The sequence below is a fragment of the Staurois parvus genome, unplaced genomic scaffold (assembly GCF_062004578.1).
Source record: "Staurois parvus isolate SC_StPar_1 unplaced genomic scaffold, SC_StPar_1.0 ptg000458l, whole genome shotgun sequence".
NCBI lineage: Eukaryota > Metazoa > Chordata > Amphibia > Anura > Ranidae > Staurois > Staurois parvus.
The window spans coordinates 2297257-2319708 of NW_028318254.1; the positions used below are offsets into that span (position 1 = coordinate 2297257).

Consider the following 22452-nt stretch of genomic DNA (forward strand, 5'->3'; position numbering starts at 1 on the left):
AATATGTCAACAAAAGTTAGATTTTATTTCCATCATTTACACTTTCAAAATAACAGAAAACAAAAAAATGGCGTCTGCAAAAGTTTGGGCACCCTGCAGAATTAATATCTTGTAATGCCCCCTTTGGCAAGTATCACAGCTTGTAAACGCTTTTTGTAGCCAGCCAAGAGTCTTTCAATTCTTGTTTGAGGTATCTTTGCCCATTCTTCCTTACAAAAGTCTTCCAGTTCTTTGAGATTTCTGGGCTGTCTGTCACGCACTGCTCTTTTAAGGTCTATCCATAGATTTTCAATTGTGTTGAGGTCAGGAGATTGTGAAGCCCATGGCAAAACCTTCAGTTTACGCCTCTTGATGTAATCCCCCGTGGATTTCGAGGTGTGTTTAGGATCATTATCCATTTGTAGAAGCCATCGTCTCTTTAACTTCAGCTTTTTTACAGATGGCATCAAGTTACCATCCAAAATTTGCTGAAATTGTATTGAATCCATTTTTCCTTCTACTCGTGAGATGTTCCCTGTGCCACTGGCTGCAACACAACCCCAAAGCATGATTGATCCAACCCCATGCTTAACAGTTGGACAGAGGTTCTTTTCATTCAATTCTGTGCCCCTTCTTCTCCAAACGTACCTTTGCTCATTCCGGCCAAAAAGTTCAATTTTAACCTCATCAGTCCACAGAACTTGTTTCCAAAATGCATCAGGCTTGTCTATATGTTCATTTGCAAAGTTCAAACGATGATTTTTGTGGTGAGGACGTAGAAGAGGTTTTCTTCTGATGACTCTTCCATGAAGACCATATTTGTACAAGTATCTCTTTATAGTGGAATAGTGTACCACAACTCCAGTGTCTGCCAGATCTTTCTGGAGGGATCGTGCAGTCAAACGTGGGTTTTGAATTGTTTTTCTCACAATCCTGAGAGCTGTTCTGTCTGATATTTTTCCTGGTCTTCCAGATCTTGCTTTAACTTCCACTGTTCCTGATGACTGCCATTTCTTAATTACATTCCGAACAGAGGATATTGACATCTGAAAACGCTTTGCTATCTTCTTATAGCCTTCTCCAGCTTTGTGAGCGTCAACTATTTTCAGTTTCAGTTTTCTAGACCACTGCTTAGAAGAACCCATGGTGCTGATTGTTGGGGCAAGGTCAGATGAGTCTGGGCATTTAAAACCTTTGAGATTGACATCACCTGGTCTTCCCAGACGATGATTGAGAACAATCCATGACACTGGCAGATCTCAGCTTTGCAAAGGGGGCAGTGCAAGCTATAAATTCTGCAGGGTGCCCAAACTTTTGCAGACGCCATTTTTTTGTTTTCTGTTATTTTGAAAGTGTAAATGATGGAAATAAAATCTAACTTTTGTTGACATATTATAAGAATGTCTAATCTGTAATTTGATGCCTTTTGGAGATTTTTTCGTCTTTCTTTGGCTTCTATATGCACATTATTACAAATTTTTAGCTGGGGTGCCCAAACTTTTGATCCCCACTGTATATGTAAAGCGCTGCGCAAATTGACAGCAAAATATAAGTACCTGAAATAAATAAATAAATTTAAGTATGACCATGTGAACAAGGCCTAATAATATAATGTAGGGCTTAGAGCTTACAATAATAATATTATATTGTGATGGGGGAAGGGGGGGTCAGAGGTCCGTAATATAATACATAGGAGGGGTCTAAGGTTCACATTATTAATAACATGTATGAGAATTGGTAGAGGGCAGGTTCAGAGATTAATATTAACAGAACAGTGTATGAAGGGGTAGTGGTGGAGGGGGGATTAGAGGTTCACAATAATAATATAATCTTTGGGGAACAATAATACACGCACACATATACAGTATATAGAGAAGTATATAGGGAAGGAGAAGACTCATGTCTGGCTCACACATTATATTGGGTGTGTGTGTTTTTAGAGCATCCAAGCAGATACAAGTGACAGACGGCATAAAGTGGCGAAGACGCAGCTGGCTATGTGCAAGAAGACCCCAGGCCTCCAATGTGTGAAAAGCATAGTGTGTCAGGGAAAGGGAGCATGGACAGCATGGAATAGAGAGACTGTTAGAAGTGATAGATCTAAATATATAAACAGAGGTTTGGAGATTTCATACACCATGCTTTCTCAAACAATCAGCCAGCTGACTAAGATCATGCAAGAGATTGGCAGCACATGCACAAACTGTTATACCATGAACCAAACAGGACAACTCTGCCATGAGAGGAAGCACCATCATTCAGAAACAGGCCTGGTTTTCTACCCAAATATAGATAACTGGACTTTCAAAGGACTGAATTCTACTAAGGAAGGGTCAACGTACTGCATAATAATTTAGAGATAAGACAGCAGCACATGATATATTCTATCAGTGATTACCACCGTTACCCAGAAGCTCCAGACGGAGGGTAATAGAATAGAATTATGGTGTAGCTGAAGCAGGTCATACTGCGCAGGAGGTGAAAGAGAAGCTATGCAGGAAGCCCAAAAGAAGAGGGGGGGGCTGAGCATTCAGCAATACTAACCTTTAAAGGGGGTCAAGGCAGCTGTGGTCTCTTCTAAAAATTAAAAACAATTCTTGATTAGGGAAGAGAGCAAATACGCTTGGGTATAGAAATAAATCAGCGTGACACTAGAGCTATATTAATATTGACTCCACCCCTGAGGACGACAGGAATTCAGCCTGCCCCAAACCCACAATGGAGCACCATCACTGTACCCTTTGTCTTCTATATGGACTTCTCAATTCTATATACACAAGCAAGATCAGCCTTCACCTTTCTACATTTTCAATCTACACTTCTTATCACTGCTGAAAAGACCTTATGTGCCTCAGTACGGCACCCCCTTCAGCATCGATACCAGGAGATGGTGAGCCTGACAACATAATGTTCTTCCGTAGAGAGGGCGTTAATGAATAGCAATGGAAATGTCTCACCACAGTATATGAAACTGCTTGATCAAACTATTCCCATGTGGAGTGGATGTGCAAAACACATTCAGCCACAGTAAAGTGTCTGAAATAAGAAAAGATTGTGTTAATTCTGCCTGGAAAGATTCAGATGGTTGCTCTGGTGCAATACGGTGAATCCCTATATCAGAGACTAAGCCCAGATTCACACTGAATATGACTTTGAAATTGTGAGACTTCATGCACAGATGTCAATGCAAGTCGCACCAGAAATCAGTAAAAGTAGTGCAGGAACTACTCTTCAAATTGGTTTGACTCTGAAAAAGTTGCATCAATTAGCACAGTTCCATTGCAGATCACAGGGTGCAACTTCTCAGGAATTTTGAACTGTCAAATCGCATGACAAGTCAACTTGGTGTGAACGGGGGCTTAGATAAGAAAGCACTGGATCTGTCTGTAATATTTCATGGCGACCAATCAGATTCATGCTTTGACTGCTGTCATTTTCCTGGGCAAGTTTGAATCTGACAAACCATAAAATATAGTGCAGCGCTGAAAATAAATAAATTGTAGTTCAATAAATGTTCATAGGAATCTTGTGCAGAATCATGAAAAGCTTCCTCTCCTAAGATACACTGATGGCAAAAATCATATAGCAGAAATGCGCACTCACCGACCGCACATTAGGCGAGTGCGCATTTCTGCTAAATGATTTTTGCAAAGCATGAATCTGGTGGATCTATTAGAAACTCACCGTCGGCGAGTTCGCATTTCTGCTATATGATTTTTGCAAAGCATGAATCTGGTGGGTCTATTGGAAACTCACCGTCGGCGAGTGCGCATTTCTGCTATATGATTTTTGCAAAGCATGAATCTGGTGGGTCTATTGGAAACTCACCGTCGGCGAGTGCGCATTTCTGCTATATGATTTTTGCCATCAGTGTATCTTAGGAGATAGCTTTTCATGATTCTGCACAAGATTCCTATGAACATTTATTGAACTACAATTTATTTATTTTCAGCGCTGCACTATATTTTATGGTTTGTCTTGTGAGGTCATTGTGATTCCTTTGAGTGTTCTAGCTGCTGGTTTTTATGAGCGCTCGCTTGAATTTTCTAAGTTTGAACCTGACAGTTCTTATTTCATACCGTTTAATAACTAGGGCTGAAATATAAAGTTGTGATGGAGAGTACCCTCATTGTCTTTTACAAACCAACCAGCATTTGACTGGTGGCCATCTGAGACATGGACACTTTGTTCCACCGTTTATATATAAGCTCCACGGTTGCACATGAACTCATCCATCCAGTATGAAATGTCAAGTGTGCAGCGACTTTGGATAGGGAATCCTGACAGCCTCATTCACTAACACTATACTCAGGTAAAGCCAGCTCCTTGCTCTAGGTGTATGGAGCTCTCTGAGGCTGCACAAAGGACCAGATTGTAGCATTATGATAACTGCACTGACTAAAATAACCTTTACATTATTTCAGCAAGAAGAAAACTCAGGTATGATCCTGGTCCATAAGAACATAGTTGTAAAACCCACATCTAGATTGACACAGCGAATGAAAAAAAAAAAAAAAAAGAATGGGCTGATGTGAATGGCCACTGTGGATACAATTACAGCTACATTCCACGTTAACAACCCAAGCGGGGGTGGGGGGGTGGGGGTAAGTCGTGGGTCTATTAATAACAACACATGCATGTTGTGACGGGGAGGATCCAGATTATTCTTCCCCTGTACACAACACAAACATCCCCCATATTAATTTCTAGATTCTTCATGCTGAAATGAGCCACATTTCCCAGAATCTTCCAGGGAAGGGACACACAGGTCTGTACTGGTCTTTATCTTCATCCTTTTTATAATCTGTAAAGATCCATCTCCTGTAGCCTCCTCAAAAACTGACATTCTTCAACCAGTACAAAAAGGAAACCCTGAATTGTGAGTCATACAGCAATACAAAATAAAAGTGAGAGAAAAGAGCTAAAGAAACAAAAAGTGATGGAAGGAATAAAAACAATAAAGAAAACATAAAAGAGAAGGAACATACAGATAAAGGACTGTTTTTTTTTTTGCAGTATAGGAGGATAATGACGAGACAGGGAACACAATATGGACTGACTGGCCACACAACTACAATAATAGCTACAGAGGATCAACTCAAACAGTACACCATACAATCAGGTTGGGGGGCTTTGTGAGACTGGTCATACAGACAACAAAAGGTTTCAATAAATTACTGGTCTCCAACACATCAAATTAACCTTTCAGAGTAAAAGCTCATTATACACACAGGTTAGAGCAAAGCATTCTGGGAGGCTGTGGCACAGACAGCACACATGGGCCTACACAGGGGAGGACATACGGTGGGGACATCAGATGGACAGACACAGCAACTCTGTACTGACCTTGCAGTAAGGGTGAGCTGGTAGGCTGTAATATCTCTACAAGTGGCAGGAGATACAGGGTGGGGAAAATAAAAGGGTCGACTTTACACAACAGAATTCAAGACTAAATCAAAACAAAGTGATTTTAAAATATAACAAAACATAGGTATAAAAAATAGTTTAAGGATAAAACATTACAAAAAAAAGCTTGTAGCAGGTGACTTCATATCATAGCTTCAGTTAGATATGAACTTGCAGCAAAATGTGATGATCCCTTGGATATGGTTTGCGGAAATTGTCTACCCTGTGACATGAAGATGCTGTAACAGATAATGAAAAAGCAAAGACCTTCCAAATGTACAGAGACCATCACCACCACCCATTGCTCCTTCATTACCCAAGGCTTTCCCTCTTTTTGGAATCCTCTATTTCTCAAAAACTCCACTAACGACCACTAAAGATAGCTGCATTCTACTCATGGAAGCCTCTTAGCAACTTCTTATAAAAGAGATATGACAGAGGACCACAAAGGGCACCAAGGGAGGTAAAGTCATAGTGGGGACACCTGGATAGGTCTTCTTGGTTCTCAACGTCTTTATTCACCAGCTCCAGGAAAAAAAGCTGAGGGGGGCCACTGTGGTTATGAACAAACGCCCGACATACCAATTCATATGGCAGCATTTGAAAACAGATGTCAAAATACGAAACCTCCACTAAACCCCAGCTGAAATCTGAGCAAAAACAATTCCAATCATCAAATTAAATAATATATACTGTATTTATATACACATACACACACACGGGCCCTACCCTAAAATCCCTTGGGCTGCCAGAGAACAGCGCACACTGTAAAATCATGGAACTCGCCTGTCTTTGTACTAATGATGATCGCCAATCATACTGAACTCTCTGCAGTTCACACACAGTCGGCAGTGGAGAGAGGTGCGAATGATTGGAGGCTACAGATGGACTGATGATGTAGACAAAGTGAGTTTATACAAATGTCATCAGGGATTGATCATTACAAAGATAAACAAGTAACATAAACCTGTGTGTCAATGTATAAAATTGTCTATTTTGGCTCTAGGTCGGAGAATCTCTGGGGATTGTAAATATCCGACATGAGCCGAGCTCTATGTTTAAGCCTCAGCACCCACAAATAAATTAGCCTTCATTGTCCACAGCTCTGCCTGACAAACCTCTTTCATCCATTCACATTTCCCCCAAATGACAAGGCAGTGAGGCTTGACCAGACCTATAGAAGTGGGATTCCTATGTATAGAGGCCTGTGTGTGTGTGCAGACGAGCCTGTCAGTGTGGGATTAGCGTACAGTGGAGCGTGGCTGAAGACAATATAAGATGGTCACTGTCTCATTTATAGAATTGCTTACAGGTTTTAAAGGGTTTTTGTAACGCTGATCAGTGTGAGACATGACTGGAAGAGATGGCTGTATGGGTAGAAAACTGCATTCAATAGCAATGAATGGATATAGAGTATACCAAAATGGGCAGTGGAAGATGGAAGAGGCCTAGTGTGTTTCTGTGTCTGACTAGTGTGACCTTTTCTTACACACTCACCGAACAAGATGACGCTGGCGTTGCTGTGACCCAATCGGTTCATGGCTACACATGTATAGTTGCCGTAATCTTGCTCAGATACATTAAAGAAAGTGACACGTGAATAAGTTTCCCGATTCTCCACCTTCATACCCTTCCGTGACTCACTCAACCTGCCAGACATAAAACAGACATTCATGATAATCATACAGAAATGACAGCCTATCGACTACTTGAAGGGATCTATAACTGTGAAGCGATCACGTGCAAAGAACAGAAACATACCGAAAGCTATCTGTTATCTCCTTTCATTAATTCAGAACAGAACGAGAGCTTTCTGAACTATGCCTTTCTAAGCCTGCGTATCTAAGTACCCTTTGTAATCCACCATGCCATGCCCCGCTTATGGGTTTCATATTCCCTTCGGCACCTGTGCTTGTGGATATCCAACCAACCTCTAAATCCTTGTTTCCCCCTGTCCATGGGTGTTGTGTTCTCCCCTTTACCCCTATATATGGTTAGTGTGCTTCACTATGCAGTTTTTATTCATGGATACCTGGCTCCAATATGTTTGTCCCCTACCTGTTATGGGTATTTAGCTTTCCTCAGCAACCTCCCTTAAGTGTGTCTGACTTTTCTTGGTAGTCCTCACCCTTGAGTATCTGGTTTCCCTCAGTAGATCCTGTCCATGAGTACCTGATATCTCAGTAACTTCTGCCCATTACTATATGGTTCCTTTGGTAGACCCCCACTAATAGGTATCTGGTTGCCCTTAGTAGTTCCCAGCCCTAGGGTATATGGTTCTCCTTGGCAGACCCCACCTATAAGTGTCTGACTCCCCCCCCAGAAGACACTATTCAAGGGCATCAGTCTCCCCTTGTTAGTCCCCACCCATTAGTGTCTGACCTCCTCACAAGTCCCCATCCATGAGTTCTGACTCCTCTTGATAGCGCCTGCCCATGAATATCTGATTCCCTTCATTAGCCTCCTCAATATGTATCTAGCTATTCTTAATAGCTTCCACTTATGGGTGTCCTGATCCCTTCTGCATGCCTCCTGCCATCTACTTGGTATAACATCCTCAGTAGGGTTTAAAGTAGCAAACAAGAGGCTAGTTGTTTGGAATGTGACATAGTACCTTTTATCTTCCTTGTACCAGAAGAAGTCTGCTGCTGGAACAGCCAAAGCATCACACTGCAAGATACCTTGATGGCCCAAAGGAACCCCGATATTCCGAGCATCCAAAATGTATGGGGGGTCTGTAAGGACACGCAGCGTCAAACAACAGACAGCAGAAAACTCCGGGGAACATATAAGGATGGATTGTTCGATGCTTTCTGGATTTCCTAGACTGTTAAACACATTCAGGTTTTGTAGTTCTGTTGACACACATTTTCATGTATTTATGCAAGCAAAAACTAAATTCAGCTCTCTTGCAGAGAGGAATGTGGCTGGGGTTTCTAAAAATATAGATGTAGCACATCACATGCACTGTAAGAAAGTAGTAAGCACTGGGGCTGGATATATCATTTCTGCCTTCCTAGGCCAACTGTCAGGTCTTACACATGAAAATGTCAGAAAATTGATATGTGGAAAGCTATGTGCTGCCCTGGGAGCCCTGCCGCCCTAGGCTATGGCCTATCTTGGATATGCAGAAGACTTGCCTGATAAGCATAGATCCTGCAATGGATAAGCATCTATGGGTCCTTAATTATATGATGTGTGTATAAGAACATATGTAAGATCACTTGGAATATATTGCTTAATGTTCTGCACTAAGTATACAATCCATCAATAATTGTTTTTTTCTATATAATCTGTTTAACCTAAAGTAAAATGATATAGATCCCGCAATGGATAAGCACCTATGGGTCCTTAACCACTTCCTGTCCGGCCCATGTATATAAACGGCCGGACGGGAGCAGTGCAGGGGTGGGTGGCCGTTTATAAATGGCATCCCTGCCCCCTGCTTGTGCATGCTCGCTGGGACTGTGCAGTACTACGATCTGGTGCCTGCTGTGTCTTCCGGACACAGTGGAACACCGATTATTGTACGGGACTTCTATGTGAGGTCCCGATCATGTGATCACTGATTGGCCAATCAGTGATCACATGCAGAGTAGTAAGCAAGATGTCACTTCTGACAAATCTTCTTTTACAAATGTTTGTAGAAGCAGTCTGCATGCCTAGGTGTTTGATTTTATACACCTGTGACCATGGAGGTGATTGGAACACCTGAATCTAATGATTTGGAGGGATGTCCCAATACTTTTGGCAATATAGTGTATATACCATTACCTGAAATATATTGTTTAATGTTCTCCACAAGTATACAATCCATCAGTTTTTATATATATATATATATATATATATATATAATTTGTTTCACCTTAAGTAAAATTATATATTGTTAACTAAACTACATAAAAAACATATGGTGCCTTATATGTGTCACAACTTTTAAACATCATGGGTGTACAAATCGTGTGAGCGCAGAATCTACGAGGTAGATGCGTGCTGATGATACACAATCAATATGCTAATATACGCAGTACATGAAGAGCTGCTTGTCAAAATGCCGTACAGGCATACTAACAAGACATCTGAAACATGGGCAATAACAGACAAAAGATTAACACGGAATACCTTAATATGCTGGTAATGCAAGCTAGTGGAGCCTGAACACAATTAACATGCAGAAAGTAGCAAAATTCCTGATCTGCATTCTAACACATCACACCTCTAATGTCTGGTATATAACTCTTAAAAGCGGCAGATAAGCTTGTGCCAGTCCCTGGCGGCATGTAGACTATGATCTCAAAGTGCAGCCATGTGCAGGGCTATATTGTCATTCTTCTGTCAATTATGTACAGCACTTATCTCTTTTCTGTTAGAGAATCACTAAAAAGGTGCATCGTGCAAAAATCACATTCCCCAAAATCTCATCTTGTGTTACTGGTTCTGTTTGAAAAATCTTAGAAGAGTTTTCATGGAAGAATCACAGTCAATCCTTACTTTCCTTTTCCAAACTCTAATCTTATCTTTAAAGCTAAATGTACAGGTTTGCAGCTCAGATAATCACCTGAAGAGTCCTGGCAAGAAAACACAACCCACAAGTGTCGTTCTAAACAAGTCCCTGATTGGTACATCCACATTTCTACTACATTTATAACTACTGAGAACAACTCACACTACCTTTATACCATCATTGAGAACAGTCCAGTGTCCCCATAGCACCACCATAAACTGCCCATTTTCCCCATTTCTACCATAGCTGCAAACACACCACCCTCCTCGTACTATCACCCTGTACCACCACTGAGAACAGTCTTCTCTCCTTGTAACACCACTGAGAACAGTCCACACTCCTTGTACCCCCCACTGAGAACACTCCACCCCCCTTGTACCATAACCAAGAACAACGCACATTCATCATACCTCTGCTGAGGACACCCTACTCTCCCTATGCACACAGAACAGAGAACTCTCACATTACCACCGTCAAGAACAGTCTATTCTCCCCTTACCACTACTGTCAGGATGTATTTTGTAATGACACAAGGGAATACTTTTCAGCAGATGTTTTAAAGAAGATCTGAATGGATGATATGGGCAGCACATTCAGTACTTGTTTCAGACTCTTTGGATACACAGTATAAGTCCCAGTCACCAAGAGCTGTCTGTCAGTCTACTCTATGAACTCATTAATGTTGTACTGAAGCAAATGGTTTTATCTCCTTTATTTGTGGCAACACAAAGAATAACTGACATCTTCCTCAAGACAAATGTACCTGTTACACCAGGAAAAGCAGTTCTTTCTCTCCCTGTCAGTGCCAGGACCAGATACCGTTACATCACATTCTGGCTTTCCATACTGCCAAGGTGCTTTACTAACACAGAACACTAGACATGCAACAAGACAAACTCATCCCTTGAAAGCTTTCCCCTCTCATTATTATGTTACACACCCAGGTACTATCAGTGCACACCCCCAGCTGAGATTATGAAGGCAGCAAAACCCTGAATAAGACTGGATCCTGAGGAAGGCAACTGCACCCCTAAAGAGTTTTTCCTCTTCATCCAGACATAAAATTGGGGTCATTCCCCATTTAACCTACTGGAGAATCCATGAATAATGAACATCAGAAAACTAACTGCCTCTGACCCAATAAAAAGAGGAGATGGGAAAATTACAGCAGTCCTTCTATTGATTATTCAATGGCGACTCAGTGTGTTTACTGAGATAAGGCTGGCAGCCTTCTAGGCTTATCTCTTTATGAGCTCATCCTAAATATTTAACTACAGCTCTGCATGCCTTTCCTGCATGAGTCAGTAATTTCACTTACAGTTCACTGTGACTTTAACCCTTCGGACATCTGGAGAAGATACATCATTGGCCGCACTGCATTCATATAGCCCAGACTGTTCCCGTGTGATTCCTGTAATTTCCAAGTACTCATCTTCACTCATGAAGCCATGTGCTAGAAGAGAAGAACATATGTGATCCAGAGTATTTACATGCCAAACAATATACAGAGATCCAAGGCACCCAACACATAACTGTCAAACAAACACGTTCCACAACTTGTCAAATGTAAGATGCAATGGGGGAGATTTACTAAAACTGGTGCACTCACAAGCTGGTGCAGCTGTGCAGTGTAGCCAATCAGCTTCTACCTTCATTTGTTCAATTACACTTTGACAAGAAAACCTGGAAGCTGATTGGTTCCTATGCAGAGCTGCACCAGATTTTTCATGTTCCAGTTTTAGTAACCCCCCCCCCTTCCTTTCCCTAGTTTCATGCCACTCTGCTATATTCCATTCCATAGGTTCTCAACCAGAGATATATCATGTGGTACTAGTGGCAGGCTTAGGGTGGAGTTCTTCTTGCTAAAGTTATACTGGATATTATATTTCATATGTTAAGCAGACATAAACAAGTACTTTGGTCTTTAAAACATTAGGACACTGCTTGATGAAATGTACACACAATTATGTGGTGCTGCCAATAAATGGACACACATCAAATATTTACTTATTTATGGTTCTTACAATAAAAACTACAATAGGTTCACATGGTAACTGGCCCTCTGATGCTACTGGTGTCTCTAAAAAGCAATTATTGAAAGACAGACATGAGCTGCTATAGGATTCATACAGGATGGAATGTATGGGGAACATGTAACCCAACATTGTAACAAAAGCAAAGGCAAAAAAAGACACTGGTCTGTAGTCAAATAAGAAACAAAGGAGTCAAAGCAGACCTGAACTGAAAAACTGAAAATGTTCTATGTTGTAGGGAACATCCAGAAATGTTAATTGTACCAAGTCATGATAAAAAAAAAGTTTTTCTTGAATTCCCCCTGAAAAGAGCAGAGAATTTCCTATGCCTTGGCTCTCCTGTTCTATATCATAGCGTTATATCTGAAGTGTGAGATCACCTAAGGCATTGCTGCATGTGACTACTGAGATCAGATATGGAGTGAGATTTGGTAATGTCATTACTGTGTAATACAGGCCATAGACGGGTCGAAAATCGTCCATTTTAAAAAAAAAAACAAAAAAAGAAAAATTGGGTCGTTCAATCAGCCGACGTTACCACCAACGGTAAAAAAATTGGCCAATTTTCGTCCCATCTACAGCCGGAATTTTCACTTCTTTCCCTTGCAGAGAGCTCCACTATTATATTTTACATGAAAAAGTCTTGCGGTTGCAACTATGTATCCAGTTGTATCCATTTCAGGTACAGATGTTTTTATTCGGATACAAATAGATACATTGTTGCAACCGCAAGACTTTTCATATAAAATATAATAGCGGACTGGAATTCTTCTTCTTTTTCTTCTTCCAGGTCACGGCTCATGTGCAGATTTTTTATCGGTAAAACGATTGGCCGATTTGCAAATCATTGCCGGGCAAATCGGCCGATCGTCAAAATCGGCCGCAAATTTTCCAACTTTACCAATAAAAGAAATGTGCCAAAACCCCAACAAATGGCCGACCAATTAACCCACTAACGGTGCGAAAATCGGCTGATTTTTTTTTTGTCTGAAAAATCGGCCGATTTGCGACCCAGCTATAGACTGCATTACCCATTGTTCTCCTTGTTACAGTGGAAGCCGTACCCAAGGACCTGTAGGTGAAGGATCTTTCTGCTTTTGCTTCAATCATTCTGTGGATCTGTGCTACCTCCATCTCCACTGTTACCATACAAGTCATCAGGGGGCAGCTCTGACATGAGGAAGCAAAGCACAGTCTACGCCAAGATGGCCAACTCTACCTAGAGTCACAGTGCATAACAAGGCATGTTTAGTCATCATTGGGGAAATGATCCGCTACAGAAAGACCATAGACAGTACTGGTGAGTATTTGTCCTCTGCTTTATCTCCTTATTGGCCAGAGCTTGCATAGTTGAGGTGCACTTTGAAGCAGAGTTCCATCAAAGAGGGGAAGTTTCACTTTAAGTACTCATCCCCTGCCACATTTGGCATGCAATTTTTTTTTTTGGGGGGGGGGGGGAGCGGGTACCTGGTTTCAACAGGTACTCACTCCCACTTCCGGCTCAATTTACTTCAGCGGTGAACAGAGCCAGATGTTCAGCCCCCTCCTTATTCCCCCACAGTCTTCTGGGACACTTCACAGGTCCAGTTATTGGGCCCTGGAACAGAAACGGAAGGAATTAGGAAGCTGTGGCCTCCCCCTGGTACTGGCAGGGGTTATTAGGTCCTGGTCTTCTCCTGGTACTGGAAGGGAAGGGATTAGGAAACTGCTGCCTCCCTACAGTACTAGAAGGGAAGGGGTTCTTAGGGCCTGCGCTTCCAGCTGGTACTGGAAGAGAAAGGGTTAGTGGGCTCTGGTCTTCCCTTGGTATTGGACGGGAAGGGGTTAGTAGGTCCTGCTTTTCTTTTGGTATTGGAAGGGTTTAAACAGCCCCCCTTCTTTTAGCTGTCAGGGTAATTCTAGGTTAGAAGCGGGAAGTAGAAGATGTTCTCAAGCTATAAAAAGATCGGGGAAGTAAAATAACATTTTCTCTGTCTGAGAATTACACTTATGCTGCTTCTGCCATTCTGTGCTTAACCCCTACTGGACTGGGCAAAGGCTGTACGAATCACCTGTTTATCCAAACAGGTTAGGTGGACAAAACAGATATTCTTGAGGGACCCTAATTATATCATGTGGCACCTTATTGGTCCACCAAAACCCCTGACAACCACCCCCCTTCCCATGCAGCTATCAGACTGATCCTTGAATGTTGCCTGTATACAGTATACTGATATATTAAGATGTTATCTAAAAGGGCTTATACAGCAAATAAAGTGATGGCAACGCACATTTATCCTGCATATAATGTAAAATGCTGTTGGGATATACAGTAAAAAGCCATTATGATTGGGCCCCCTGGCCTTATAGTCTTCTGGACAGCTGACAACTCCTTACGAAAGCCCTCAGGCAGGACAAACAGGGAGACAGATTGACAAATGGAGGCTTTAGACAAGAGGCAGACTCACACTTCATCCTAACAATGGAAAGAGAACTTGTTAGGTGAAAAGGAGGAAACCACCATGGGTAAAAGGACTCAATACATCCTTATTCTTGTGTTACTAGGCTCCTTACAAGATAAGGCTGTCAGCTTTCAAAGGGGTAGGGATGACCAAATTCAAAAGACCCCTGTTCTTCAGAAGCTGGGCTTCATAATTGTGCTGTCAAAACCTGCCATGAAGCAGGATGGTGTATGGGCCCTTGAGACAGCAGGTCTGAAAAATCCAGGAAGGCCCACAGAGTGTCTGTCCGGAGCTTGACTATGACTTAGTATCACATCCTCCTGGGCCAATTCGGTGCAGTGAGAATCATAGGAATGCCCCAGGTCTATCCTGCAATGGAAGCAAGGAAAGTGTGAGAGAGAGGGGTAAATCAAACTCCGCAGATACCGCGGAGTCCTCAGGGCATCCACTGAGAAAGTCTTAGAATCCCTGGCAATAAACAGTTCAGCCAGAACCAGGGCTGATAATTTGGTGAAAGTCCAGTGCGCTGTGGAAGGTTAGAGCTACAAAATCAAAATAGTACTCGCCCACTGCAGACTGCAGATAGAACTGGGGGACGGAAAAATAGAAATATGCATATAATCATCCTTCACGTCCACAGTGGCAAGGAAATTCCCTGGAAAAAAAGGGCCTTCAGATGCAAAATGCAACTTACCCCCCCCCCCCCCCATTTGGCTTGGCAACAATAAACAGGCTGGAGTAAAAAAAGTGGAACCTTTCCCCTTCTAGAACAGGAGTAATGACCCCCTGAGAGAGAAGCATCTCCACAACAGCCAAAAGATCTGCTTTTCACCTGCCCTTTCACTGGGAAAAGGATTTGCCCCCCACACTAAAGAATTGTGAGCCCAGCTCTTACAGAACTACTGCTGGATTTGGGCTTGGAGCCCAATCTCTGATGATTAAGAGAGCTCTTCTTGCTTCTGACAAAAGACTTAGCTCCTGCCATCTTCATTATCTTCTTCAGTGGCTATATGATACTCTTGCCCCCAGTAAATGTTTGAATAAAGGTATTTCTGAACAAACATTCACACTCAAAAGGCATCCAACAAGCTGTTCCTTGCATAAAAACTCTGCCAAACAATGCTTGAGTCACAAGATATGCCTCATGTGCACTGATAAGAGGCCCAACTGGGAAAGCTGCCAAAAATATTCTCCTAGCCAAGGGTAGGGTCAACAGAAAGAGCTCCAGGTGCTAAAAAAGTTCAAAGGAACCCAACCCAAGGACCCTAGGATCCTTAGTAATGCACTAAGCCCAGACCAAAACAGCCTGGCAGACCCCCATCACAGTGTCAGGCAGCCATTCCAACTAGGAAAAAAGACACCTTAAAGAGGGCTTTAAACCTCATGTCCAAAGGGTTGTTAAACACCGAACCCTCATCCACAGCAGCTGTCAGGAAATTGTTCAGGTATGAGGCAATACAATCTATTATCAATTCCTCCTCCATGGGGTGCTGCACAAATGGCCTCGTAGGAACAAAGCTCTTCTCTGAATATTCCCAGTCTTGCTAAAGGACCTCCTGTGTATGAGAATAAAGTGGAAAAGATCTTACGAAGTTTAGAAGCTCTCCAATACCCTAAACCAATGGTGATTTTGGGCAAGGTTGAATCTTGTTTCTGTATATTTAAAAGTTGGCACACCACATCAGTGAAGATCCCAACAGTAGATTTGAGGCTGGAGATATGCCAGTAGACTGGACATCCTCTTCTGAGGATTAAGCTGAAGGGGATAATGCTGCCTCTACCAATTCCTCCTCTTTCTCTGAGGCCTGCAAGGAAGATAGAGGAAATTCACAAGAAAAATTTGGCAAAGAAGACAAACAGGAGTGCTTGTGGCCTTTATGCCTCCTATCAGCTTGGATATCTGACAACTGCTCCATGACAGACTTGGTAGCAGAGAATTTCTCCTTATACACAAATTATGTAAAAGTGCCCTAGACAAAGTAAAGGCAAAACTGTAAGCTGACTGGAACTCTGAGAGCCAGGAAGAGGACTACTGCTGACTGAGCTCATAGAGGTACTTCCAGTATTCCCACCTGCCTTTTGCAACCTGAGCACTGGCAGAGCCCACAGACCTCACCTTCTTGTGTCTAAGGTTTGCCATGTGCTGTAATGTGAGTGTCCCACAAGAGTTACTCATTACTTTGACTCATGGAAACGGAAAGGGAAGCCTTGCTGTGCCCACCTGAAGGCCACAGAGCCCAGTCTCACTGAAAACACCTGTGCTGTACAGTGCAGACACCAGAGGGAGCCTGTGTGGTGTCCACATCAATCAGTAGCCAGTAGCTTGGTGGTCTTGAGTGGGGGTCTATTTTACAGATCAATTTCTAATGATTTATTTTCTGAGTTAGGTTAATTTCCCCTTCTGCCCCTTTATTGAAAGATAGACATTACCATTTTTTATTTTATAATGCCTGTAAGTTTTTATTTCAGACAGAAGAGGTTTGTAGTCTATAGTCATTAACAAGTGAGTTATTATATGTAGATTTGTGTTCTGATTTCTTTTAAGTATAATGTTGTTGATAGCCCTGCCATGCTGGTCCCATCATCAGCAGGTCCATTCAGACCACTGATATGAACCAGAGCTGCCTTCCGATTTTGTCCTTTCTGGAAGAGCTTCAGTGAGCGCTCATGTGTACAGCAATACACAAACTTGGTTGTTCTTGTTTGATCTCATCTGCCCTGATGACAAAGTCTTGAGTTTATAGTGCGCAAACTTTAATATATACTAAACATCTACCAGCTTGAAAAATACACACATCTCATCTACTGTGTGACTGCCCCCTATGGTACCTGAATACACCAGAACAAGGCTCCTTCATGAATCTGTCCCCATTGCACTGTGGGGCCCAATAATGGTTATGAGGATTGCACCAGCGAGAGCAGGAGTAAAAATAATGAACTAGAACAATAAAATGGATGTACATGAAGCTTCAACTTGCATCATATGGCATGTGACACAGAACATGTATGTCAGGGACACTCCAAGTGCCCTCGTGCCATCACAAAGCTGTCAGAGGACGCAATACACCTGGGCCCGAGGCAGTGCATTCAATTAGTATGCACAGCTAGAAGGACATTTCACGGCAGGTGGAGCACAGTCATCCAGAAATGAAAATTGTCTTTCACAGCGACGCTATGGATGAAAATGCCATAAAATACTTATTCTGCTTCATTAACCTCCTCAACGCTCAATCTTCAAGACCGAAGGGGTTAATTGCACTCTGAGGGTAGCAATATGTTCAACATTCAGTGGGTCACAGAATAGATGGTGAAGGTTTAAGGGGTTAATGGACAGTCACACAGAATATCAAAATGGCAGTTCATGCCTGGTGGGGAGAAAAAAATATTCTTTTAATTCCAGTCTTGACTCAAGGTACCCTAGAAAGGAAGGCCTCCACCCTATACCAATATGTCAGAGGTTAGTGGTGGGAAGGAAATAGAGAAACTCTGAGCACATAGCATATTTATATGACTCAGCTATATTGCTGAAATGCTTGAATGCAGCATCAATGCTAACAACCAACCAAGTCACTGAACCTAAGCCACCTCCATAAAGGAGAACAGACAGAACCCTCATAATCCATATACAATGGATATTGTATATGAACCCTTGTGATTATATGATTCTATAGATTATATATATATATATATATATATATATATATATATATATATATATATAGTGCAGAGAACACCCCAATGATCAGTATACAATGCAGAGAGCACACCACAACTATATATATAGTGCAGAGAACACCCCAATGATCAGTATACAATGCAGAGAACACCCCAATGATCAGTATACAATGCAGAGAACACCCCAATGATCAGTATACAATGCAGAGAGCACACCACAACTATATATATAGTGCAGAGAACACCCCAATGATCAGTATACAATGCAGAGAACACCCCAATGATCAGTATACAATGCAGAGAGCACACCACAACTATATATATAGTGCAAAGAACACCCCAATGATCAGTATACAATGCAGAGAACACACCACAACTATATATATAGTGCAGAGAACACCCCAATAATCAGTATACAATGCAGAGAGCACACCACAACTATATATATAGTGCAGAGAACACCCCAATGATCAGTATACAATGCAGAGAACACCCCAATGATCAGTATACAATGCAGAGAGCTCCCCAATGATCAGTATACAATGCAGAGAACACCCCAATGATCACTATACAATACAGAGAGCACACCACAACTATATATATAGTGCAGAGAACACCCCAATGATCAGTATACAATGCAGAGAACACCCCAATGATCAGTATACAATGCAGAGAGCTCCCCAATGATCAGTATACAATGCAGAGAACACCCCAATGATCACTATACAATACAGAGAGCACACCACAACTATATATATAGTGCAGAGAACACCCCAATGATCAGTATACAATGCAGAGAACACCCCAATGATCACTATACAATACAGAGAGCACACCACAACTATATATATAGTGCAGAGAACACCCCAATGATCAGTATACAATGCAGAGAACACCCCAATGATCAGTATACAATGCAGAGAGCACACCACAACTATATATATAGTGCAGAGAACACCCCAATGATCAGTATACAATGCAGAGAACACCCCAATGATCAGTATACAATGCAGAGAACACACCAATGATCGGTAAATAATATAAAGAGCACACTGACGATGAGCACACAATACAGAGAGCACCTTGGTGATCAGTATAAAATGTAAAGAGTACCCCAGTGATCAGTATACAATGTTGAGGGCTCCGCAGTGATTACTATACAATGCAGAGAGCACCCCTATGATTGGGATACAATGCAGAGAGCACCCCGATGATTGGTATAGAGCAGAGAGCACACTGGTGATTGGTATACAATGCAGAGAGCACCCCAGAAATCTGTGTACAATGCAGAGAGCACCCTGGTGATCAGTATATACAGTATGTTGAGAATATCTCAGTGATGGGAATACATTGTAAAGCACACAGCTGTAAACAATATACAATGTAGAGAACACCCCAGTGATTGGTATAGATTTTTGAGCAGTGGTTCTCAATATTTTCTTTTTAAGTTAAGGCACCCTTTAAAATTGTCTTAGGGCACCCCATTCTAAAATGTAAAAGCTAAACTAAAAGTTTTACATAAAGCCGCAACATCCACACATGCAGAAAACCCAACATTAGAGGGGATTTATGTAACTTTGTGTAACTAAATGACAGGCTTCATCCACCCTCTGGCTTGCATACAATTTTTGGGCAACTTTTAGGCATTTTGTCAAGGCACACCTGAAGAAACCTGAAGTCACCCCAGGGCACCCTGGCTGAAAAATGCTGATGTATAGAACACACAGGTGAGTGGTATGCAATATAGAAAACATCCTGGTGATTGGTACAGAATATAGAGAGCACCCCAATGATGAGTACAGAGAGTGATGATGACTATACAATGTATAGAGCACCCCAATGCTCGGCTTACTATAGAGAGCTCAATGAAATAAATATACAATTAGCATGCAATGTAAAGGACACCCCACAGATTAGTGTACATTGGTGAATTCACACCTTTGATAAGTTTACAATGCAAGGATCAACATACAAAATATAAAGCATCACAGTGATCTGTATACAATGTAGAGAACACCACAGTAATCAGTACACAATACAGAGAGCACACTGGTGATCAGAATACAGTGTTGACAGCACCGCAGTGGTAAATAAACAATGTATAGAGAGGTAATCAGTATTAAATGTAGAGAATACCCCAGTGATCAAAAAGGCAGCGAGTACCCTGGTGATCAATATATGATGTACAGAGCACCCCAGTAATCAGGGTACAATGCAGAGGGCACCATGTCAATCAGAACACAATATAGAAAACACTCAAAGATCAATGTACAATGCAGAGAACATACCAGTGATCAGTGTACAAGTAGAAGAAACCCAGGTAATCATATAATGTAGAGAGTGCCCCAATGATTAGTAAACAGTGTACAGAACATCCTGGTATTCAGTATACAATCTACAGAACACCCTAGTAATCAGTATAAAATGAAGATAGAATCCTGGTGATTAGTATACAATGCAGGGAGGATGATGTGATCAGTACAGAATGCAGAAGGCCCCTCGGTGATCAGTATATAATGAAAAGTGCAGCTTAGTGATCAGTATATAATGTAAAGAGCATCCCGGTGATCAGTATACAATGTAAACTATACCTCAGTGACAGGGATAAATAAAAGCAAAGCGTATTGATGTGCCATCCCTTCTGCTAAACTTACCCAGGCTCTCAAAATGTGTTACAAGCAGCAACTTGTGTTAATGCTTCACTTAAATACTTGTAATCTGATCAGTTAGAAACTTCAGTTGCAAAGATTTGAAAGACAATGAAAATCACATTATTGTCAATGGTGCTTGATCTCATCAATCCAGCGCTGCACAGCAAGTTTTTGGAAAAGGTACATATGCTACTTTGGGGCAGTTGCAGCATGATTTTTGCCCCACAAACTTCAACAGAAACGCACTAGAAACGTGTGTAAAATCCCTTGGGATTACGTGGAGTTTTGCATGAATTGGGCATAAAATGTGCTCTGAACGTCATCTAATGCAGGCCATAGATGGGGAGAAAAACTGCAGATTTTTCTTTTAAAAAACGAAAAATCGGTTGTTCAAGTGGCCGACGTTACCATCAATGGTAAAAAAAATCGGCCGATTTTCTACCCGTCTAGAGCCGGCAAAAAGTGTCCCTGCAGAGAGCTCTGCTATTTCTTTGACAGTTCTCTGACAGTTCCTTGACATTTATAGAAGTTGCAACAATGTATCTATTTGTTTCCATTTAGGATACAGATGTTTTTATTCGGAAACAAATAGATACAATGTTTCAACCGCTGTAAATGTCAAGGAACTGTCAGAAATAGCGGAGCTCTCTGCAGGGACACTTTTTGCTGGACTGGAATTCTTCTTATTTTCATCCTACTTCTTCTTCTTCTTCTTCTTCATCCTCATCCTCTTCTTCTTCTTCATCCTCATCCTCTTCTTCTTCTTCTTCATCCTCTTCTTCTTCTTCTTCTTCTTCTTCATCCTCTTCTTCATCCTCATCCTCTTCTTCTTCATCCTCATCCTCTTCTTCATCATCCTCATCCTCTTCTTCTTCTGCATCCTCATCCTCTTCTTCTTCTGCATCATCCTCATCCTCTTCTTCTTCTTCATCCTCCTCTTCTTTTTCTTCTTCATCCTCATCCTCTTCTTCATCCTCATCCTCTTCTTCTTCATCATCATCCTCTTCTTCTTCTTCATCCTCATCCTCTTCTTCATCTTCTTCTTCATCCTCATCCTCTTCTTCTTCCTCATCCTCTTCTTCTTCATCATCCTCTTCTTCTTCATCATCCTCATCCTCATCCTCTTCTTCATCCTCATCCTCTTCTTCATCCTCTTCTTCTTCTTCTTCATCCTCATCCTCTTCTTCTTCATCCTCTTCTTCTTCCTCTTCTTCTTCTTCATCCTCTTCTTCATCGTCTTCCTCTTCTTCTTTTTCTTCTTTTTGTCTTCCTCTTGCAGGTCACTGCTCATGCGCAGATTTTTTATCGGTAAAAAATCGGCCGATTTGCCCACTAATTGCCGCGAAAATCGGCCGATCGGCAAAATCGGCCGATTTTTTTCCAACTTTACCGAAAAAAAAAACGGCCAAAATACTGAAAAACGGCCGACCAAATCGCCCACTAACGATCCGAAAATCGGCCGATTTTATTTTCGGCCGAAAAATCGGCCGATTTTCGACCCATCTATGGCCTGCATAAGTCACAACAATAGAAGAACAGTCTGCTGAACATAATACTACACACACATTAGATGTTGCCATGGTTTAATTGCACATAACATGTAAACATTCACAGTGCAGGGAGGAAAAAGTATGTGAGGCCCTAGTTTAATGACTTCTCCCAGAGCTAATTGGAGCCAGGAGTGAGCCAACCTTGACTCCAATCAGTGTGATGATATTGAATGTGTTGCTGACAGCTGTCCTGCCCTTAAAAAGCACACACCT

At 41.8% G+C, this 22452-nt stretch overlaps 1 protein-coding gene across 7 annotated transcripts in view; it reads right to left on the minus strand.

Moving 5' to 3' along the window:
- Window positions 1–22452, minus strand: part of NTM (neurotrimin) — an 839110-nt gene that overhangs the window by 15239 nt on the left and 801419 nt on the right. For 4 of the 7 annotated variants that reach the window (XM_089688899.1, XM_089688900.1, XM_089688904.1 and 1 more), the window contains 5 exons: window positions 11208–11342; window positions 8000–8120; window positions 6883–7034; window positions 5326–5361; window positions 2524–2556 (listed from right to left, as the gene is read on the minus strand). In XM_089688899.1, coding sequence (XP_089545025.1) covers window positions 2524–2556; window positions 5326–5361; window positions 6883–7034; window positions 8000–8120; window positions 11208–11342 — 477 coding nt within the window. The remainder of the gene's footprint in view (window positions 1–2523; window positions 2557–5325; window positions 5362–6882; window positions 7035–7999; window positions 8121–11207; window positions 11343–22452) is intronic. The other 3 variants (XM_089688901.1, XM_089688902.1, XM_089688903.1) reach the window with 3 other exon arrangements.